This window comes from Podarcis gaigeae (genome assembly GCF_964106915.1).
Source record: "Podarcis gaigeae genome assembly, chromosome: 2".
NCBI lineage: Eukaryota > Metazoa > Chordata > Lepidosauria > Squamata > Lacertidae > Podarcis > Podarcis gaigeae.
In genome coordinates, this window is record NC_139679.1 from 123,454,177 (window position 1) to 123,477,745 (window position 23,569).

Here is a 23,569-nt window from a genome sequence, read left to right on the forward strand (position 1 = left end):
GGGCGGTTGTGGACTTGCTTTACTTGGAGGTTTTTAAGCAGAGGCTGGATGGCCATCTGCCACGGGTGCTTTAGCTGAGTTTCCTGCATTGCAGGGGGTTAGACTTGATGACCCCGGGGGGTCCCTTCCAAGATTCTGTGATGTCCTCCAGCCACTAGCCATTCTTTTGCACCAGGTTCCGCTTGGCGGACCTGGGGGTTCAAGCGTGAAACAAAGCAGATCCGGCAAGCCTGAAGTCTGCTCAATTCAGACGTTTTGTTTATTTGACTGCTTCCCTACCCTTCACCACAAGTTCCTAGGGCAAGATACAACAATATAAACGTACAAAATTATATTTAAAAAAACAAGCAAAACTTTTCATACAATTATAAAAAAGTAAAGCAATAGAGCAGTTCTAAGCAGAAGCAGAGCTGCATAGATTAAACAAAACTGAAAAGGGAGGGGAGCCCAACAAACATACTTTTAACTCATCAGATGCAACCGTGAAGAAGGAATCCCACAATTTAGGGCAAACGTGGGTCCCCCAGACGTTGGACTACACTACCACTATTTACGGGACCGCCTCTCCTGGTATGCCCCGCAGAGGACCTTAAGGTCCATGAATAATCATAATTTAGAAGTCCGGGCCCTAAGGAAGTCAGATTAGTCTCCACCAGGGCCTTCTCAGTGATGGCTCCGACCTGGCGGAATGCTCTATCCCATGAGACCAGGGCCCTGCAGGATTTAACCTCCTTCCGCAGGGCCTGAAAGACAGAGCTATTCCACCTGGCTTTCCATTTGAACTTAGCCTGATCTTTTATTCCCCTTCCTTCCCTCCCCCTCCCCTTTTTATGAAGATTACCCGCTCTGGGATCCCACAGCTAATTCTCCCCTGGTCTCCTCACTGGCCCAAATGGGACTAATTTAGCCAGCTAGCCCTGGTGATCATCTAATGATTATTGGATGGATTCCCCCCCCCATTGATTTTTGAATTCTGAATTTATTGTTATTCATGTTTTATACTGTATTTTATGCTGTATTTTATGCTGTTTTTTGTTGTATCAATTAAGTGTTTTAAATGTGTTGTTAGCTGCCCTGAGCCCGGTTTTCTGAACCGGGAAGGGCGGGGTATAAATAAAAATTTATTTATTTATTTATTATCCCTGAAAACAGGTCCTGTAGTCCAACACCACCTGGTGAGAAAGGTTGCTATAGGGGCTACCCCAGAGAAAACTCTCCTCTGAGCCTTCTCCATAACTAAAGTCTTCAAACTGAGCTATTTCTTAACATGGCCATTGCATTGATGACGCTTCAAGTCCCTTCCAACTCTTCAGTTCTATGACTCTTATGAACCAGTCGCCAACCGTAGGCCAGCGCTACTCTGAAATAGCAAGGCTTCTTTCGCCAACCACTCAGGTGGGATGGATCCTGCTTGCATCTGAGCAACAAGCAGGGTCTGCCGAGTGGCACGTCTGCACTTGCTGTTTCCAGATGTGAATATTTACAGTTACTTATTTAAGGCGGAGGTGGGGGACATTTTTCCAGCCCAAGAGCCACATTTCCTTCTGGGCAAACTTTCAGAGGTGAGAGACCAGGAGGAAGAAGAGGAGGAGTTTGGATCTGATATCCCACTTTATCAGCTAACATTCTCCTTTCCCTTCCTCGCCCACAACAAACACTCTGTGAGGTGAGTGGGGCTGAGAAACCTCAGAGAAGTGCGACTAGCCCAAGGTCACCCAGCAGCTGCATGTGGAGGAGGAGGGAAGCGAACACGGTTCACCAGATTACGAGTCTACCGCTCTTAACCATTACACCACACTGGCCATGTGGCCAGAGGTGAAAGAGGGAAGATCAGGAAACGAACATTTTAGCTTTTGTACAGTAGGCTGGTTTCTGCACAAGCCCCGCTCTGCCTTTCATCCAAGCCAAGAAGAGGCATTATCAGAGTTCAAGGACACACCAAAGTGTGGCAAAAACACTCAAGGAAGAGTGTGAAACAGGAGCATGGGCTGATGGGAGTTTCCCGCAGGTCAGACAGAGTGCTTTCAGCTCTTGTACCAGAGGTTCCCACTCCTAATTTAAGGGATCTTGGGACAGGCTACATCAAATATAACATCAAACTAATAATGAAATAATAATAATAATAAACATTAAAACCATATAAAACCAATCTCCATAACCTCGTTCCTACAAAAATAAAGAGCCTGGAGCTCAGCGCCTGAAACTTCTACCTTCTCAGAAAAGCAATGTCACAATGTCATCATGAAGTTATCAGATTAAAATGGCACAGGACAGTATAGGAACCATCTTTGCAACTGCAGATGTCCAGCGGGATCTTTCTCCATGGTAGAGGGGACTCAGGTGGTCACTTGGAAGAATTAGGAAAGTTTATTCTGCCCAGGTGGCCAGAGGAGCCTTTAATCAGAAGATGTCGTGGATGATGTTGGCTCCTGTAGATGCTTGCTCACCATAGTCATCCTCTCATTAGCAATGCTGGGGAGCCAACATACAATCTGTTGTATTGTGAGCATTTATACGGTTTCTCTGTATTTCCTCTCAAAAATCGCAAATTTGATTAGACAGATAAGCGCTTGAGTCATTTAGATTCCATATCCGATGTACGGATCCTCTATTTTGAAGGCCTGTTCCGTAACTGAAATTCTTTCCAAATTACAGGCATCAGCAGAATTGACAGCAACCACCCCTTTATGAATTCTTTCGTGTACGTTAAGGTTTGACCTCTGGCTGCAGCTTTTCCCGCACACCGAGCACGTATATGGTTTCTCCCCCGTGTGGATTCTTCGGTGTACATTAAGGCTCGAGCTCTGGCTGAATCGCTTTCCACATTCTGAACATTTATATGGTTTCTCTCCTGTGTGGGTTCTTTGATGGCTTGTAAGGTGTAGTCTCCGGATGAAAGTCTTCCCGCACTCTGAACATATATATGGCCTCACCCCCGTGTGGATTTTCTGATGTTCGGTAAGGCTAGAGTTGTGACTGAAACTCTTCCCACACTCCGAGCACGTGTACGGCTTCTCTCCGGTGTGCACACTTTGATGACGTATGCAGCTGATGTGGTTACGGAAGCTCCTTCCACATTCGGAGCACTTATATGGCTTCATCCCCATGTGGATCTTCTGATGCGAAGTAAAAGAGGTCCTCCAGCTGAAGCTCTTCCCGCACTCCAAACACTCATACGGCTTCTCCCCTGTATGGATTCTCTGATGTAACTTAAGGTTCATGCTGTGGTTGAAGCTCTTTCCACACTCGGAGCATTTGTACGGCTTCTCGCCTGTATGGATGGTGAGGAGATGCCGTGTGAGGCTTTTGCAGTGAGTGAAGCACTTTCCACACTCGGAGCATTTGTGTGGCTTCTCCCCTGTGTGGATTATCTGATGTGAGCTAAGGTGTATCCGCTGCCTGAAGCTCTTTCCGCACTCCAAACATTTGTACGTTTTTTCCTCGGTGTGGATTCTCTGATGCGACCGAAGGTGTGCGCTGCTAACAAAACTCTTCCCACACTTTGAGCAGTCATATGGTCTATCCCCCGTATGGAGTTTCTGATGTGAAGTAAGATACGCCCTCAGGCGGAAGCTCTTTCCACACTCGGAGCAGGTATACGGTTTCACCCCAGTGTGGATCGTCAAGTGGCGTGTAAAACTCGTGCTGTGCTGGAAACTCTGTCCACAGTCCCAGCACTGATATGGCTTCTCTGCTATGTGGACTGTTAGATGTTCACTAACATGTGCACTACAGCTGAAGCTCTTCTCACAGACCGGGCATTTATACGCTTTCTCCTCCATGTGGATTCTCATGTGAGTATTAAGGCCTGATTCACAACTAAAGCCTTCCTCGCACACACTGCACTGAATACTTTTCTTCTCCTGGTCTTCGGCTGGGATTTCACACAAGTCGCTACACTGAGAAGCAAAGGAGTTGTCCTTCTCTTCTGGTTCCATTTGCCTTCTCTGAGCTTTCCCGTCTATACACCCAACTCCTTCCAAGGACGTGCTGTGTGCTTCGCCCTCAGTATCACTCTCCCATTCAGCACCTGCTGTAACAAAGAGAGGAAAGTAGACATAAAGCAGAGTTGCTAATAATAATAATAATAATAATAATAATATTTGTACCCTGCCCACCTGACTAGGTTGCCGCAGCCACTTTGGGCGGTTTCCAACATATATAGAAACAAAACAAAACATTGGACGGCCTCGGTCCAGTATTATCTAAAGGAGCGTCTCCACCCCCATCGTTCTACCCGGACACTGAGGTCCAGCGCCAAGGGCCTTCTGGCGGTTCCCTCCCTGCGAGAAGCCAAGTTACAGGGAACCAGCCAGAGGGCCTTCTCGGTGGTGGCACCCGCCCTGTGGAATGCGCTCCCACCAGATGTCAAAGAGAACGACAACTACCAGACTTTTAGAAGACATCTGAAGGCAGACCTGTTTAGGGAAGCTTTTAATGTTTGATGCATTACTGCATTTTAATAAATGAGTGGCTGGGTGGGGTATAAATAAATAAATAAATAAATAAATAAATAACAACAACAACAACAACAACAATAACAATAACAACAATAACAACAATAACAACAACAACAACACATTGAAAAGCTTCCCTGGACAGGGCTGCCTTCAGATGTCTTCTGAAAGGTTATATCACCTCTTTGACATCTGATGGAAGGGCGTTCCACAGGGCCACTACCGAGAAGGCCCTCTGCCTGGTTCCCTGTAACTGGATCCTTCCCTGAAGGAACAAGATGGTCTAGATCAGTGTTTCCCAACCTTGTGCCTCCAGATGTTTTTGGCCTACAACTCCCATCATCCCTGACCACTGGTCTTGCTAGCTAGGGATGATGGGAGTTGTAGGCCAAAAACATCTGGAGGCACAAGGTTGGGAAACACTGGTCTAGATACATTTCAGTCTGGTTTCAGGCCCAGTGTTGGCTCCGACACAGCCTTGGTTGCCTGAAGAAGAACCTTTCTTGGAATTGAAGGATGGGTTGAACTCTGCTGGCTTTCCTTGACCCACCAATGACTTTTGAAACCATTGACCGTGGTGTTCTTCTGGAGTGGCTCACGGCGGTGCCAGATGGAGGTCCTGTTTTATAATGGCTTCACTCCTACCTGCAGGGTTGCTACAAGGAAATGGAACTAGAACACTGTTGCTATGCTCCATGGTTTGGGGGCTGCAGGGCCCCATAATGACTCATTCTGTCTCCTATGCTGTTTAACACCTTTATGAAACTGTTGGGAGTGGTCATCCGGCAATTTGGAGCATGATGCACAACTCAATCTTCCAATTCCTTTGGAATTGGAAGAGGCTGTGAAGATGTTGGACAGGTATCTGTGTGGGAAGAATTTACTTCTCAACCACTTGGTTCATCTCCCAGGCAAGGGGAAACAACGGAAACAAAACATGAAGCCAAGGAATAAAAGAGAGTCCAGTATCCAGTTAGGGATCCAAATAATAATAATAATAATAATAATAATAATAATAATAATAATAAATATAAATAAATAAATAAATAAATAAATAAATAAATAAATATTTATACCCCGCCCATCTGGCTGGGCTTCCCCAGGCACTCTGGGTGGCTTCCAACAAAATATTAAAATACAGTGATGCATCAAACATTAAAAGCTTCCCTAAACAGGGCTGCCTTCAGATGTCTTCTAAAAGTCTGGTAGTTGTTGTTCTCTTTGACCTCTGGTGGGAGGGTGTTCCACAGGGTGGGCGCCACGACCGAGAAGGCCCTCTGGCTGGTTCCCTGTAACTTGGCTTCTCGCAGCGAGGGAACTGCCGGAAGGCCCTCGGCGCTGGACCTCAGTGTCCGGGCAGAACGATGGGAGTGGAGACGCTCCTTCAAGTATACTGGACCGAGACGGTTTAGGGCTTTAAAGGTCAGCACCAACACTTTGAATTGTGCTCGGAATTGTGCTGGAGGTTTGCAGAACCTCCAGTTAAGCCAAAATCTTCTCTGAGCAGAATTCGAAGGCATGTTACATAGGCGCAAAAAGAGCCATAAAACATCAAAACATTCAACATTCTCGAGACTTAAAAAGGTACGTCTGCAGGCATCTCTGACTCCCTCAGAAGGAACCCCAGAAAAGAAGAGGATATCATTCAATAAAAGGACCTCAATCAAAATTTCAACCTTCAGCATCCGCCACACAAAGCAGAGAGGGATCCTTACCGACAGACTCCAGGTGCCCCCAGTTCTCCTCCATGACTTCCCCGTGCAAAGCTCTCTGGGCCGGATCCAGCAGATCCCACTCCTCCTCTGTGAAGTAGACACCCACCTCGTCAAAGCTCATCGGAGCCTAGAATAAAGAAGAGAAGCCAACTTGTCCGTCTAGGTAATCCAAAAAGGAGGACCCAACAAGAAAGAGAAGGCAACATGTCTGACGGTTCTCTTGGAGCATCAAAAGCATTCAAATAATAATAATAATAATAATAATAAATAATAAATAAATAAATTTTAATTATATCCCGCCCTCCCCAGCCGAACCCAAGCTCAGAGCGGCTAACAAGAGTAAAACGATAAAACATTCTAAAATCATTTCATTATAAAATTAATTCCAATCGAATGGCAACCATTGGGCTAGAAGTTCTGTGAGGATTGCCAAAGGAGGGAGTCAGGCTGTGCCCTGGCCAAAGGCCTGGTGGAACAGCTCTGTCTTGCAGGCCCTGCGGAAGGATGTCAAGTCCCGCAGGGCCCTAGTCTCTTGTGACAGAGCCTTCCACCAGATCGGAGCTACAGCCGAAAAAGCTCTGGCTCTAGTTGAGTCCAGCCTAACCTCTCTGTGGCCTGGGACCTTCAAGATGTTTTTGTCTGAAGACCAAAAATTCCTCTGCAGGACATACCAGGAGAGGCGGTCCCATAGGTACGAGGGTCTAGGCTTTGAAGGTTAAAACCAGCACCTTAAACCTGATCCTATACTCCACCGGGAGCCAGTGCAGCTGGTATAGCACCGGGTGAATGTGATCTCGCCATGGCATTCTGCACCCGCTGGAGTTTCTGGGTCAGTCTCAAGGGCAGCCCGACGAAGAGCGAGTTACAATAATCCAGTCTGGAGGTGACCGTCGCGTGGATCACAATGGCTAGGTCAGGGCGAGAGAGGTAAGGAGCCAACTGCTTAGCTTGGCAGAGATGAAAAAATGCCGCCTTTGTTGTAGCTGCAATCTGCACCTCCATGGAAAGGGAGGTGTCGAAGATTACACCCAAACTCTTAACGGACGGCGCTGGCACTAACTGCGCCCCCACAAGAGATGGGAGTTGCCCCCCCAATCCCATATCGTCCTGACCCAGCCAAAGGACCTCTGTCTTTGAAGGATTTAACTTCAACCGGCTCCCACATAACCATCCAGCCACAGCTTCCAAACATCTGATCAGTGTGTCTGGGGCCGTGTCAGGATGGCCGTCCATCAACAGATAGAGTTGGGTCTCATCAAAGCCCACCTAGCTAACAATATTGGTTAGAACAGTGGCCAAACAGAAGCCCAATATATAAAGCAGAGAAGCAAGGAGGACCCAAGAGCAACAGGAGCAGCAACACTCTTTCCTCCCGGTAATTGGGATTATTCAGAGGCATCTGAATTGCTCGGCAGAGCAATCTAAAGGCAGAGCAAAGATATTGTGGCTGGAGACCAAGGAGCATTCTCTTTCCATGAGTTTGTCTAATCCCCTTTTAAAGTTGGCAGCCATCACGGCAACTCGTTGGAGTGAATCCCGTAACTCAGGCATAGGCAAACTCGGCCCTCCAGATGTTTTGGGACTACAACTCCCATCATCCCTAACTAACAGGACCAGTGGTCAGGGATGATGGGAACTGTAGTCCCAAAACATCTGGAGGGCTAAGTTTGCCTATGCCTGCTGTAACTATATGCTGTGTGGCTAAGCACTTTCTTTCGCCACTTTGGGAATTCCCAGTATTGAGCTTTTATTACCTTATTCGACTGGGCAGCAGCTCCTTCCCCTCCACCAACCGCGGGAGAAATTGCCAGGGTTGGGCCACTTCCTGGGAGGGAGAAAAGGAGATGTGGAGATGCTCAATCTTGTTATCTTCTTGCCAATTAATTGTTATTGAATTTCACATTTTAAAAAAACAAATTCCACAAGGCAGGCGCCACTACCGAGAAGGCCCTCTGCCTGGTTCCCTGTAACTTGGCTTCTCACAGTGAGGGAACCGCCAGAAGGCCCTTGGCGCTGGACCTCTGTGTTCAGGCAGAATGATTGGACTCGTGACGCTCCTTCAGATATACTGCACTGAGGCCGTTTAGGGCTTTAAAGGTCAGCACCAACACTTTGAATTGTGCTCGAAAACAACTCTCAATTATTATTGAGAGTGGGATAAAACTTTTTCTATATCCACTTAAAGCTGTGCATGATTCCATAAACTTCTGTTGCATCACCTCTCACTCGCCTTTCCTGTAAACGCTGCAACCTTTCCTCCCAGGGGACTTGATCCATCCCTTTGATTTACCTCGTGGGGATAAAATGGGGAGAATCATCTACACCACCTCAAGCACCTTGGGCGAAAGGTGAGATAGAAATGCGATAATCAATAAGCAGTATGTCAGGCGTGGCGAGTCCTCCCCTCCCTTCAGCAACTTCACAGGCAATAATTAACGAGCAGTTTATATTTTTTGGCCTTTTTTATTCAGTCATCTGGTTGCAAGCAAAAATCCACATCCCTCCACAAGGAGAGCAGTTGGCTACTCTAAATCCTCTCCCTTCTGTCCCCGGAAACATCCTCCTCTCTGCATCCTTTGTTCTCTAATACGGACGGAACCTCCTCGTTCTTGGTGAGGGAGGGTCCCCCACACTCTCTAATGACGTCTCTGCTGGCTGCTCCCTCCCTTTTGTTTCTCTTGCCATTATCTCGTAACTAGGCAACTCCTGTCTAAGCTGTTCAGTGTCTGTATCTCTCTCTGCTCCTGAAATCACTAGAAACAGGAGGAGCAAATCTTCCCCCTCCTCCTCCTCTTCAAAGAGGGTCTGATCTGCCTGAGAATGCATACCCTAATCCTCTGATTCAGACCATTCCCTGACACAGTAGAATGAAAGCAACCGAGGAGGAAGAGGAGGCCAAGTTGAACTAGGCCCTGCCATGGTCCTTACCCAGCAAGGTGGCACCTCCACTGCCCTCCTGCACAATCCATCTGTAAGGTGGCCTCAGTGTTGTGGCCGAAGGGGCTGCCTTTCCCTCTGCCAAGTTGGTAGCTGGGTCTGCCACCATTTCTTCCACCTGAAAGGGAATTTTAAGGATTCCAGACGAGGGACAGAGACAGGGATTAGGAAATGGTTTATGTGAAGGCCATCACTGTCTGGCCTGTGAATTAACCCACAGTACTAAGACAGCCTCTCCTCTCATTTGTAAAAATGGTATACCGCCCTATGCCCGCAGGTCTCAGAGCGGTTCAAAACATAAAAACACAAAATACATAATAAAAACAAGAAAAACCGAATAATCTCCCCAACACAATTTTTAAAGGGCACTCAATGTCAATCAGCCAAAGGCCTCGTTAAAGAGGAATGTTTTTGCCTGGTGCCTAAAAGTGCATCATGATATATTGGTGATACAGGTGAAACTCAAAAATTTAGAATATTGTGGAAAAGTTCATTTGTTTCAGTAATTCAGTTTACAGCTGATGAAAACCCCAAATTAACAATCTCAGAAATTTAGAATATTAAATGAAATCAGCAAAACAAGGATTGCAAATAGAGCAATACTGGACCTCTGCGAAGTAGAAGCATGCATATGTACTCAGGACTTGGTTTGGGCCCCTTTTGCATCAATTACTGCCTCTGAACAAGACTGAGAGACCATTTAAAGGCTCAGGAACTCAATGCAGGTGTTATGGATTGAATAGCTACTGCACCTTTTCACAATATTCTCATCTTCTGAGATTGTTAATTTGGGGTTTTCATCAGCTGTACGCCATAATCATCACAACTATAACAAACAAAGGCTTGACATATCTCGCTTTGCATATCATGAGTCTATCTCATATATTAGTTTCCCCTTTTAAGATGAATTACTGAAATAAATGAACTTTTCCACGATATTCTGATTTTTCGAGTTTCACCTGTATATCACCAGCTAAACACCATGATATAACACGGATATATCACAATGTCTGAAATAAGGGTGGAGCTATGTAGAGACATCAGCTGGCTTCAATTTTCCCCAACGTCATGGTTTTTGCATAGCACTCACACATATTGTGAACGTCGTGATGTACTGCCAGGTCAAAAAACCAGTTTTGGGTGATATATCGCTGTATCGCCCATGTTGAGTATTTAGCAGATTAATTGCACTGCGGAAAGCGTGCTGGGGAGACTACACGTTCAGGAAACAATGAAGAAACACAAAAATATATTTTGCTTGGCTTTAATTACAAAAACAAAAACTCCTCTTACATTAAATATTTAAGTATGACCCATTCACCAGGGTACTGAGAGAGGTACAGTGGTTCCCCGCAAGACGAATGCCTCGCAAGACGGAAAACCCGCTAGACGAAAGGGTTTTCCGTTTTGGAGGCGCTTCGCAAAATGAATTTCCCCATGGGCTTGCTTCGCAAGACGAAATGTCTTGCGAGTTCCTGCGGGTTTTTCCCCCTCCCCCCCTTTTCTAAGCCGCTAAGCCGCTTATCAGCTGATCCGCTAAAAGCCGCTAAACCGCAAATAGCGCTAATCTGCTAAGCTGTCAATGGGCTTGCTTCGCAAGACGAAAAAAACGCTACACGAAGAGCCTCACGGAATAGATTAATTTCGTCTTGCGAGGCACCACTGTACATACTGCTCTTAATATAAGGTAAAGGTAAAGGTACCCCTGCCCGTATGGGCCAGTCTTGACAGACTCTGGGGTTGTGCACCTATCTCACTTAAGAGGCCAGGGGCCAGCGCTGTCCAGAGACACTTCCGGGTCACGTGGCCAGCGTGACATCGCTGCTCTGGCGAGCCAGAGCCGCACACGGAAACGCCGTTTACCTTCCCGCTGGTAAGTGGTCCCTATTTATCTACTTGCACCCGGAGGTGCTTTCGAACTGCTAGGTTGGCAGGCGCTGTGACCGAGCAGCGGGAGCGCACCCCGCCGCAGGGATTCGAACCGCCGACCTTTCGATCAGCAAGTCCTAGGCGCTGAGGCTTTAACCCATAATATACTCTTAATATACTCTTAATATATATGCTCTTAATATACTATACCCAATTGCTGACACAGCTTAATTCACACAACTTAACAGCACCTGCTATACTGCTCCACAGCTGTAAAACTAGGTCACGATATTTACTCTGTCCTTTAAAGAGATACACATCTTGTGAAACAATAATGAACCTTTACATTAAGAAACCATTCAACAGCCCAGCCCTATGAAGAGCTGGAAAGGACTGCCTGCCTAAAATCACTGCCTGCCAGAGTCGACAATACTAGCTAGACACATCAGTGAACTGACCAGCCTAAGGCATTCCTTTGTTTCCTTTGTACTACTAGGATGAAACACACTCTTACCTGTTTCCACTTCTTCCCCTCTGCCTGGCTCAGGAGGAAGCCTTCTGCCAGGGCCACCGCCTGGGAGCTGGTCTCGGCTCCGCACTCCCTGACCCAGTTCTCCATCTCCGGGGGGAGGACAGCCAGGAACTGCTCCAGAACCACCAGGTCCAGCATCTGGGCCTTGGTGAGCCTTTCCGGCTTCAGCCACCGACGGCAGAGACTGTGGAGTTGGCTGCAAACCTCTCGGGGGCCCTCGGCCTCTTGGTAGCCAAACTCCCTAAAGCGCTGACACTCAGTGCCTGAGCTGGTGTTGTCATTGCCCGGAATCTTCTGCATGGTTCTTTCCCAGAATCCTCCACGGTTCCTGATCTTGTGGCCGCTTTGTGTTTCAGGACTTCCCTTTAATCTGTGCTCTGCATCTGGTTCCAAAAAGGCCAAAGGCAAATAGCTGGGATGTGCACTATTGAAAGCCAAGAAGCTGTAAAAGGTGGGAGTGGGATTAGAGAGAGGTAAAGCAGTGGTTCCCAAACCTTTTCGGGTTCCCACCCTCCCGGTTCCAATTACGAAGTCTCAACTTCGCCATCCAGCGCCGAGGGCCTTCTGGTGGTTCCCTCACTGTGAAAAGCAAAGCTACAGGGAACCAGGCACAGGGCCTTCTCAGTGGTGGCACCCGCCCTGTGGAACGCCCTCCCATCAGATGTCAAAGAGATAAACAACTACAGTCATACCTCAGGTTACAGCCACTTCCAGTTGCATTTTTTTGGGTTACGGACCACCTAAACCCGGAAGTACTGGAACGGGTTACTTCCGGGTTTCGGCGGTTGCACATGCGCAGAAGCACTAAATCGCGCTTTGCGCATGCGCAGAAGTGCCGGATCGGAACCTGCGCGTGCGCAGACACGGGTTGCGAACGTGTATCCCGCACGGATCACGTTCGCAACCCGAGCGTCCACTGTACCTGACATTTAGAAGACATCTGAATGCATGTAGGGAAGTTTTTAATGTGTGACATTTTATTTTATTTTTAAACTTTGTTGGAAGCCACCCAGAGTGCCTGGGGAAACCCAGCCAGATGGGCGGGGTACAAATAATAAATTACTATTATTATTATCATCTGTCATGGATGCATTGTCTGAGATTTCTGCCTTGCAGGGGGATGAACTAGATTTTTAAAATAATCTTTTTTACAGTGGTGCCTTGCAAGACGAAAAGAATCCGTTCCGCAAGTCTCTTCGTCTAGCGGTTTTTTCGTCTTGCGAAGCAAGCCCATTGACAGCTTAGCGGGTTAGCGCTATTAGCGGTTTAGCGGCTTTTAGCGAATCAGCTGATAAGCGGCTTAACGGCTTAGGAAAAGGGGGGGGAAAGGGGGGGAACCCGCAGGAACTCGCAAGACATTTCGTCTTGCGAAGCCAGCCCATTGGGAAATTCGTTTTGCGAAGCGCCTCCAAAACGGAAAACCCTTTCATCTAGCGAGTTTTCCGTCTTGCGAGGCGTTCGTCTTGCGGGGCACCACTGTATTATTTTCAGTGATATAAACATACAACATAAAACAGTACAAAATCCAATATCAAGATTACTCTGAATCTCCTGACTCCGCCCCCCCAATCCCTTCCATGGGTCCTTTTAATTCTATTTTCAGCTGCATATCAGTACTTCTCCAATTTTTCATCTTCCTAAGTTATCTATTACATTACAAGTGTATTTAAAATCCTGCTAATGTTTTGACCTGTTTACAATGATTTTGTATATACATTATAAACATTTCCCATTCTTAAAAAAAAATAAAAATTCTTGGCTTCTTGATTCCTAAGCTTCCCAGCTAATTTTGCCATTTTGGCATAGTTCATCAGCTTGATTTGCCATTCTTCTCTGGTCGGGGCTATCTCTTCCTTCCATCTCTGGGCGTTGGACTAGATGACCCTCTCTGGTCTCTTCCAGCACTATAATTCTATGACTCTATCCCCAGCGACCCCTAACTTACCCTATAAAAACATTATTCAGAACAGCAGTTTGCATGACCCACTAAGGATAACACAATAAAATTCGAAACATCAACAATTAATCACACATTTATTCAAAACCCAATTAAACTTTTTCCTTTAAATCAACAAAGCTGCTTTTCAAAGGCTGCTAGTCATATTATCATCATCATCATCATCATCATCATCATCATCATTTATACCCCGCCCTCCCCGGCCAGAGCTGCGCTCAGGGCGGCTAACACCAGTAAAATTACAATAAAAACATAATAGGAAAAAACCAAAACCAATTTAAAATACAGGTTAAAATGCAATTTAAAACGCAGCCTCATTTTAAAAGTAGCCCACAGATCAAAACCATAAGGGGAGGGAAACACAAGGGTCAGACTGGGTCCAAACCAAAGGCCAAGCGGAACAGCTCTGTCTTGCAGGCCCTGCGGAAAGATGTCAAGTCCCACAGGGCCCTGGTCTCTTGTGACAGAGCGTTCCACCAAGTCGGGGCCAGTACTGAAAAGGCCCTGGCCCTAATTGAGACCAATCTAACCACCTTGTGACCTCCAAGGTGTTGTCATTTGTGGACCTTAAGGTCCTCCACGGGGCGTACCAGGAGAGGCAGTCCCGTAGGTAGATGGGTCCTAGGCTGCATACCTTATACCTCCAGTGTCCCCTTTCCTCTTAGTGCCCCCCAGGTGGCACTATTGCCCACCAGGGGGACAGTACCACCTACCTTGGGAACCACTGGTGTAAACGGTTGGGGGTTTCAAACTAACTTGCTCTGTTGCCTGTTGCTTACCTGTTGTTCTTAAGGATGGCGTTTACATCGGCACAGAGAGTTAATGCATTTATTTAATAAAATCAACATGTATTCTGATTTTAAGAAAACCACCCTACCCCACAGGCATAAAAATAGCTGGGAACTGTTAGGTACCACATGTCTATGCAAGCATCTTGATTCAGTACAGCTCAAGGCTATTTTTCTTTTTTTTACAAAAAAAGGGGGCAGTTGTTTTAATTTAGACCTTGGAACTCTTTGTAATTATATACTAAGCGTCCCTCTCCCCTTGGTATATTATATTATTGACTCAGAAAATTGCATAGCTGAATCTTACGCTTCTTTATTTGCCATGGTGACAACTGACATATTTTTTTAAAAAATAAAAACAACTAATTTTTCTTTCATTTCTTTTTTTTGCAACTGGTTTGTTGTCAATAAAAATAAATAAAAACATATACGAGGGGAACCCCTCTATGTGGTTTTCAAAATTATAAAATAAAGCGGGGGGGGGGGGATTTGATTTACGTAAATCAAATCAATTTAAATCACGATTTAAATCTCTACTCAGCAAGCCTTGATTTAAATCATCTTTTTACAGAAAGACTCATTCTTGCTGGTATAATCTTAATATTTACAACCAGATGAAGGTTTCGTTTTTGGAATAATAAATTTTCAGAGTAGTTTTTACAGTTATATAAAAAATTACTAATTTGGTAATACATAGACCGATAATTAAGAAATTATTGTGAGGTTTAATAAGTTAACTGTTTATATTTGGACAATGTTTCTGCTGTACTTTATTGGAAGGAGAAAAAGAATCATTTCCTTAATAACAATTTAAACAATTTATTAAACTGAAACAATAACATTATAGCATCTATATCCATGTTTGTTAACTGATGTGGTTAAACAATTTTTTTAAAAAACAACAACAACCTTAGACTAAGTTTTAGCACATATGAAAAACTTAAACAAATCCTTATATCCTGATGAATAGCCTTTGGAATATAATGTAGCTTATATTCAATGATTTGAATATATTCAATGATTTGAATATATTCTTTTTTAAAATCAGATCTTTAAATTTTGAATTGGATTTTTAAAATAAAATGCTTTTGCAGGAAAAATCATTCTAAAGACAGTCAACTATCTTTAGAATGATTTTTCCTGCAAAAGCATTTTATTTTAAAAATACAATTTAAAATTTAAAAATCTGATATATATTTTTATTAAAAAAAACACATTGATTTTTTTATCCACCCCGAAATAAAGCATTAAAATTATGAATAGAAAATTAAAATAAAGTAGAGTCAGTAAGCATTTTTCACATGCTCAGTTGATGTGCGACCGGGATCGTTTTGTACAGAAGAGGGCAGAATGGGGATGGAACAGGGTGGTCTTCGGTGAGCTCTGCTGATGCGCACAGGAGCCAAGAATGTAACCCCCCCCCCCAAATAGGGGCCTGCCTGTATTTAGAACATATTCAGAAAATTAAAATCAACAGTAGAGATAAAGCACATGTAACTTCTATGTGTTTGGGTAGGGCTTGCTTAAACGAAAAATGTTTTAATCAGGCACTGGAAAGCCTGGGTGTCACCACACTAAAACAGCAGCTCCACAGTGACCTGCAGAAAGTAAGGTTTCCCCCCAGGGGATGGCTCAAAGCTGGGGGGGGGGGGCTCTTTTCCCACCAGGAAAAAGTTCAGAATGAGTAATATGTGGGCACCGTGCCAGTCCCACAGATTGGAGTGGTCAAGCAGGCACATAAAAGGGGGTAATGGCGATCCTGTAAGTCAACTGGTCCCAAGCTGTTAAGGGAAGAGAACGCATGTGTTTCAAAAGTTGTTTCCCCCCTGAATATTTTGTTATATTTATTCATTTTTTATCTATAAAAGGTAAAGGTACCCCTGACCGTTAGGTCCAGTCACAGACGACTCTGAGGTTGCGGCGCTCATCTTGCTTTATTGGCCGAGGGAGCCGGCGTACAGCTTCCGGGTCATGTGGCCAGCATGACTAAGCCGCTTCTGGCAAACTAGAGCAGAGCATGGAAACGCCATTTACCTTCCTGCCGGAGCGGTACCTATTTATCTACTTGCACTTTGACGTGCTTTTGAACCGCTAGGTTGGCAGGAGCAGGGACCGAGCAACGGGAACTCACCCCGTCGCGGGGATTCGAACCGCCAACCTTCTGATCGGCAAGTCCTAGGCTCTGTGGTTTAGCCCACAGCGCTACCCACACCCCCCTTTTTATTTATAAAAATATTTATATGCCCTCCATGTCGTAAAATAAAAGATCAAAGAGGTTTAGAGCAACGAAACATAAAACTGTGCGATAAAAATAAAAAACTGGCATCAATTAACTATGGGTTCTCAACTGCATGAACTGTGAGATTTCTGATGGCAATTCCCGAAGGTTCTCAGTTTCAGAGTTTTGAAACTTGCCTAATAAGGAGTTATCGAACAGAAAGACGGAAAAAGTGGGGTGCGCGCGCACACACGCACACACATTTCGGCATCGCAGGGGGTTGGACCGGGTGATTCTCAGGGTCCCCTCTATGGTCCTGTGAAATTAATATCCATTCATAATAATAAATGTTTATATGTACACCGCCCTCCCTGGCCAGAGCTAGGCTCAGGGCGGCTAACATCATAAAACTAACACAGTGTACAAAGAACATAAGAACATAAAAACAGGCAATCAATTAATTAAAATACATCTTAAAATTAGTTCAGAGCAAATTAAAATCTGGACAGATGGCAGTCCAGGGGTAAAATTGAGAGTGGTTAATATTCTCCAGGGTCTTATAAAGGATCTGTGAGCGGCTAGGAGGCCACTTTAAAGCCTGTTCTTATACAGAAAGAGAAGAATCAGATTGAACCCCGACCAAAGGCCAGGCGGAACAGCTCCGTCTTGCGGGCCCTGCGGAAAGATATCAAATCCCGCAAGGCCCTGGTCTTTTGTGGGAGAGTGTTCCACCAGGCTGGGGCCACAGCCGAAAAGGCCCTGGCTCTGGTCGAGGCTAGTCTATTATCCCGGGATGTTAATATATCGCTTTAATGTGAAAATAGGCTTCCAAGCGGTTTGTGAAACCTATTACACAGACATTTAAAGATGCAAGCTTATCCATGAGTAAAATACAGTGGTGCCTCGCAAGACGAAATTAATTCATTCCGCAAGTTTTTTCGTCTTGCGAGTTTTTCGTCTTGCGAAGCACGGTTTCCCATAGGAATGCATTGAAAATCAATCAATGCGTTCCTATGGAAACCGCCTTCAGACCAGGTCCGGGGACAGTCTGTCCCCCGACCTCTTCTGAAGGCTGGGGGGGGAGGGCTTTTCTTCCCACCCCCAGCATTTTAAAAAACCCCGGGACAGCGGAGGACTTCTCCGCTGTCCGGGGCGATATTAAAATGCTGGTGGGCGGCAGCGCTGCCGCCCGCCAGCATTTTAAGATCGCCCCGGACAGCGGACTTCTCCACTGTCCCGGGGCGATTTTAAAGCCCCCGGGAAGGCAGGCGGGGGGGGAGCAAAGACTTTCGACCCCCGCCAGCCTTCAGAAGAGGTCCAGAAGCTCTTCCGAAGGCCGGCCGGGGGCGAAAGTCTTTGCTCCCCCCCGCCTGCCTTCAAAAGCCGTCCGGGATAGCGGGAAGCGCTTCCCTGCTATCCCGGACTGCTTTTAAAATGCTGGCGGTGGGGAGCAAAGCCTTTCGGCCCCCGCCGGCCTTCCTGGACCTCTTCTGAAGGCCGGGGGGGGGGGGGAAGGCTTTGCTCCCCACTGCCAGCATTTAAAAGAGGTCCCTGGAGATTTACCTATGGGCTTTCTTCTTGCGAAGCAAGCCCATAGGAAATTCGTCTTGCGAAGCGCCTCGAAAAACGGAAAACCCTTTCGTCTTGCGGGTTTTTCGTCTTGCGAGGCATTCGTCTTGCGGGGCACCACTGTACACAATAAGATTCCTGCATTTCAGGGGGTTGGACTAGATGAGCGCTGGGGTCCCTTCCTTCCAACTCCACGATTCTGCAGCCCGGCACAAAAATCCCTTAGGAGTCCACTGATGCCGAACCCCCCATTTTATTCATTCATTGCATTTAGATCCCAGCCCCCCCCCTTGCACACAGGGTACCCCCCAAACTGCATCATGCCATGGGGGTGGGGCGGGGGGAGAGACACGGCCTGGAAAAAAAACCCTTCCCCCCCCATCTTAGGGCGTGGGTGCGAATCCTGTCTTGGAAATAGGGGAGTTCAGCCCCCACCGGAAAAACTCCACCCCCACCAAAAAGAGCAAAGGAACCACCCCCCTGCGCGTGCAATGGACCTGAATCCCCAAATGTCCTTGCATCTCTCTTTCTTTCTATCTATCCATCCATCCATCCATCCATCCACTTACCTGCGCGGAGGATGGGAAGCAGGGACCAGCCGCGGAAACCTGCGCGCGGAAAAGGAGGACCTTCGGCCAATGGGGAAAAGGCGCCCCTTTACTCGCGTCAGCAGTTGCTAGGCAGGGCGGGGGTTTCGCGCGGAAAAGGAAGGAGGTTTTTGCAGGAAATGGGAGGGGAGAGCCACGTGTCAGTCTTTCTTGCAGCCCGTGGGCTGGTGGGAGTTGTAGTCTCGATACATCTGGCGGGGGGGGGGGTTGAGGAACGCCAGGCTGGCAAAGCGTCCTGCGTTCAGGAGCTGCGCCTTGGAGACGAATGAAACCCCATTTAAGGCTTGGAGGTTTTGCAAAATACATAATTTCTCCGGCCCCCCCCCCGGCCACAATTGCATCCTTGCAGGGACCCCTCTTCCGTGGGATCCTCCCTCTTAGAGCACAAAGGGGTCAGGGGTTCCCCCGCCCCCGCATGAATCGGGATGCGGTGGGGGCAGGCTGGAATGGGAAGAAGGGGTGGGTGGTTAAAAAACAACAACCAGTCATTTATTGCATTAATATTAAACCCCCCCCCCCCAGCTCCAATGAGCTCCAGGTGGCATGCCCAATTCTCTCCCCTGCTCATCCATTGCAGCCTCACAACAACCCTGGGAGGTAGGCTAGGCTGAGAGATCATTCCTGTTCCCCAAGCTCACCCAGTGAGCTTTCTGGCCAAGTGGAGATTTGAACCCTTGTCTCTCCCAGGTCCTAATACAGTGGTTCTCAAACTCCCCCCCCCCCCCGCCACACTTTTCAGAATAAAAACGTCTGAAAACAACAAAGAAACGACTCCTAGAACGTGAAAATCTATCTACATTCTGCAAATAAATAAAAAACCCATTTTGATACTATACTATGGTTACCATTTTTTTCAATGAATCCGGGGAATCTAACACAGAGTAAGTAGTGGGGATTGTGAGGCAAAAGACCCTGGGCCCAAGCACACATGCATTTTGTATAAAGGTGCAAAGTCCTTCTTTCACACCCTGTGAAACATAAATGCACAGAGTTTTTAAAAAACTGGGCAACGGCACACCACCCGCCCACGACTCCCGAGCCTCCCCGATCAGACAAAACAAAGGGGGGAAGGGGGCAGGAGATCGCAGGAGACTCATCATATGCGCACAAGACACATCATATGCGCATAAAACACATGATATGGGGACTTCTGGCGAGGAAAAATGGCGGGCACCACGGCAGCGGGCAGCTCCTGAAGCCAGCCAGAGCCAACTGCGCTACCAGGCTGGCTGCTACTGCCACATTTCCCGGGGACAGATTTGCAAATCTGGGGACATTCCGGGGACGGAATTTGTATGGGGACAGATTTGCAAATCCGGGGACTGTCCCCGGGAATTGGGCACATCTGGTAACCCTATACTATACTACACTGCGGTGCTTAAATGTCTCTTTGATTGTCCCTGAACCTTCCTGCCACACCAGGGTGGCGTGCCACAGTCTTTTGAGGGCCACTGTCCTAGTCTGGTACTCAAACCCCTAAACCACAAATGGCTCCCTAGGGACAGGGGACAAAGAGGAATAGGTTTGGGGGGGATTCAGCAAGGAAGGAGATGTGAAAAGAAGATCAGGCCAAAGGCCCATTTCGTTTGGCAACCTCGTGGGAAACATGCAAGCGAGCGCAACTCTCCCCTCCTGCAGTTTCGACTGCCACTCAGGCATGCGGCTTCAGTTTACAGTATTTTGCTCCTTGATACTTTAGCTTCAGGAGACAGGAAGGAACTTCAGTTTACCCACAGGAGAACCACAGGAGTGGGGGAGTTGCTCCTGAGCTCAGGTCCTGAAGTGGATGGTGTAATAATATAATATAATATAATATAATATAATATAATATAATATAATATAATATAATATAATATAATATAATAATATAATATAATAATGTTATTATTTATACCCTGCCCATCTGGCTGAGTTTCCCCAGCCACTCTGGGCGGCTCCCAATCGAGTGTTAAAAGCAATACAGCATTAACTATTAAAAACTTCCCTAAACAGGGCTGCCTTCAATGTCTTTTAAAAATAGGATAGCTGCTTATTTCCTTGACATCTGATGGGCGGGCGCCACTACCGAGAAGGCCCTCTGCCTGGTTCCCTGTAACCTCACTTCTCGCAATGAGGGAACCGCCAGAAGGCCCTCGGCGTTGGATCTCAGTGTCCGGGCTGAACGATGGGGGTGGAGACGCTCCTTCAGGTACATGGGACCAAGGCCGTTTATAATAGATTGACCATTAGTCTGATCTAGCATGCGCTTCTTATGCTCAGGTATTCAAACAGAACAGAACAGAAAAGGACGGTGCCCATTAACCCGGAGAGAGCGATAAATATGAATAAGGACATAGGAAGAGGCCAATGAACCGCCTAGGCCAGCATCCTTTCTCCCACAGTGTCCAACCCCTGAAAAGGACTCTTAGCCCTGGAAGAAATAAAATCCTTTCGCAGAGATTCCTGCATTGTAGCGGGTTGGGCTAGATGACCCCTGGGGTCCCTTCCAACTCTGCAACTCTATGAAAACAAACTCCCCCCACAATGTACCACTGTAGCTGATTTGAAAGAGGACTTTGCGTGTGTGTGCCATAGCTGTCAACTTTTCCCTTTTCTTGCGAGGAATAAGGGAATTTCCCTTTAAAAAAGGGAAACATTGACAGCTATGGTGTGTGCTCTCCGTTCTAATTTTTGGAGCACAAGAAAAGCTCTGCTGGATCAGGCCAAGGTTCCCTCTGGTCCAGCATCTTGTTCTCACAGTTAGCTGCCCAAATTCCCCAGTAATAAGATCATTAAGTTCCCAGATGATACAAGGGGTGGTTGGTTTAATCACGGCTGGAGAGGGGGAGGCGGCCTATAGGGTGGAAGTAGAGCAGTTGGGGGAGCAGTGCAGGGAAAACAACTTACTCCTTAACTTAAAGAAAACAAGAAAGATTACCGTGGACTTTAGGAAATGTAAATTGAATATTCAGCCACGCATTATTGGGGGGAAGTGCGTGGAACAGGTCTCGGTGTTTCGATTTCTGGGAATGGAGCTGAGAGAGGACCTAACCTGGGGAGAAAACAGCAAAAACCTGATATAACAGCAGATGTTATATTTTCTGAGAATCCTCTGGAAAAACAATCTCTCAAAGGACATGTTGATGGCATTTTACCATTGTACTGTGGAGAGTGTATTAACTTATGGTCTGTGTGTGTGGTTTGGGAGCTGCACGGCCAGGGGAAAAACAACGCTGTCCAGAGTTGTAAAGACTGCGGAGAGAGTAATTGGGTGCTCTCTTCCCACCTTGGATCAAATCTATGCTTCCAGGTGCCATAAGGAAGTTGTAGAGATAGCGCAGGACAGTGCGCACCCCGGAAATGGTCTCTTTTCAGCTTCTGCCTTCTGGAAGAAGGTACAAAGACCAGGACTAGCCACCTGCGAAACAGTTTTTATCCAGATGCGATTTTGGTTTAAAACGCAGTGTAAGGCAGTCTCTGTGGGAGTATATTGTATTTAATTATGGGGTATCAGAGTTTTTAGGGGGCTAACCAGGCTGGGATAGCAGTCTTGTTGGTTTTGCATGTCTGATGTAGATTTTTTTTCAATTTCGTTGTTCTGTACGACAATAAAGATGATCATAGCATATCTCAGCTGCCCCAAGGAAACGCATCAGCAGGATCATAGAATCATAGAGTTGGAAGAGACCACAAGGGCCATCGAGTCCAACCCCCTGCCAAGCAGGAAACACCATCAGAGCACTCCTGGCATATGGTTGTCAAGCCTCTGCTTAAAGACCTCCAAAGAAGGAGACTCCACCACACTCCTTGGCAGCAAATTCCACTGTCGAACAGCTCTTACTGTCAGGAAGTTCTTCCTAATGTTTAGGTGGGATCTTCTTTCTTGTAGTTTGGAACCATTGCTCCGTGTCCGCTTCTCTGGAGCAGCAGAAAACAACCTTTCTCCCTCCTCTATGTGACATCCTTTTCTATATTTGAACATATAATCCGAGCGCAAGAGCGACTCTCCCTTCCCACTGGGGTTTCCAGCATAGCTGGCTGCCTCCAGTTGTGGGGCCCGAGCAACGTGGTGGCTCGCAGCCATTTATCCTGGCTAGCAGCCTCTGACAGCCTTAACACCCATGAATTCTTGGGCTGCATAACCCTTTTTTGGGTCCTTTCCAACTCTAAAATTCAACGATCCAGCTCTATGGATTGGTCCAGTCCTCTTTCAAAGACACACACGCAGCCAGGCTTGACTTGCAGGGGTATATAGCACAATGCAAAACAATGCAAGCCCCACGTGGGAGACAGGAGCCCCCCACCCAAGCCCAAATCACCCCATTGACATTTTTGGGCACCTTGAATTCTGGCCTCCTTCCTGCAGCTCCTCCTCTCCGAGCAAAACTCTGGCGGCGGCTGGTTTTGCAAAGGGCATTCTCACGATGGAGCATAGAGATAAGCCACCTCAAAAGCAGGAACAAAAAACACACACACACACAACAACAACACACCTCCCACATACGCACAGGGCAAACACTTCCGGTTCTCATTCCTCTAAAAGGAGCTTGGGGGAAAGAGGAGAGGAAGGTGGCTCTGCGACTTCCACTTCGCAGCTCTATAGTCCCCCACAACCATGGCCTCGTTCGAAAGGGAACCTGAAGTGTCAGTTGCGGGCGTTTTAGAGGGGTGCACAATGATGAGACTTTTAAAAGAGCTTTGCAGAGAAACTGGGTAGAGATTTCTGCCTTACATGCTAGAAGCATGGGTGAAGCCAGGATTTATGTTGGGGGTGGGGGGTGGGGGAGGACACCCACCCTGACACCTTCTTCTGCCTGGCTCTGTCCATAGCTGTCAACTTTCCCCTTTTCTTGCGAGGAATCCTATTCGGACTAAGGGAATTTCCCTTTAAAAAAGGGAAACGTTGACTGCTATGCTCTGTGCGGTTCTCAACCTGTGGG

The 23,569-nt window shown here is 46.8% G+C and overlaps 1 protein-coding gene across 5 annotated transcripts; it reads right to left on the reverse strand.

Annotated features, from left to right (window-relative positions):
• Positions 1-236: 236 nt before the first annotated feature.
• Positions 237-23,167, reverse strand: LOC310837313 (uncharacterized protein). Of its 5 annotated transcripts, none has more exons than XM_083723697.1 (6): positions 22,970-23,167; positions 11,493-11,952; positions 9,101-9,227; positions 7,927-7,997; positions 6,173-6,299; positions 237-4,033 (listed from the first exon to the last, which is right to left on the reverse strand). In XM_083723697.1, exons 1-6 carry the CDS (start codon positions 23,044-23,046, stop codon positions 2,580-2,582), a joined length of 2,316 nt encoding a protein of 771 aa, XP_083579823.1. In that variant the 5' UTR covers positions 23,047-23,167; the 3' UTR covers positions 237-2,579. The 5 variants fall into 5 exon arrangements, with proteins under 5 accessions (XP_083579823.1, XP_083579824.1, XP_083579822.1 ...); XM_083723698.1 differs by having other exon boundaries at positions 237-4,030; positions 22,970-23,134; XM_083723696.1 differs by having other exon boundaries at positions 237-4,030; positions 22,958-23,124.
• Positions 23,168-23,569: the final 402 nt, after the last annotated feature.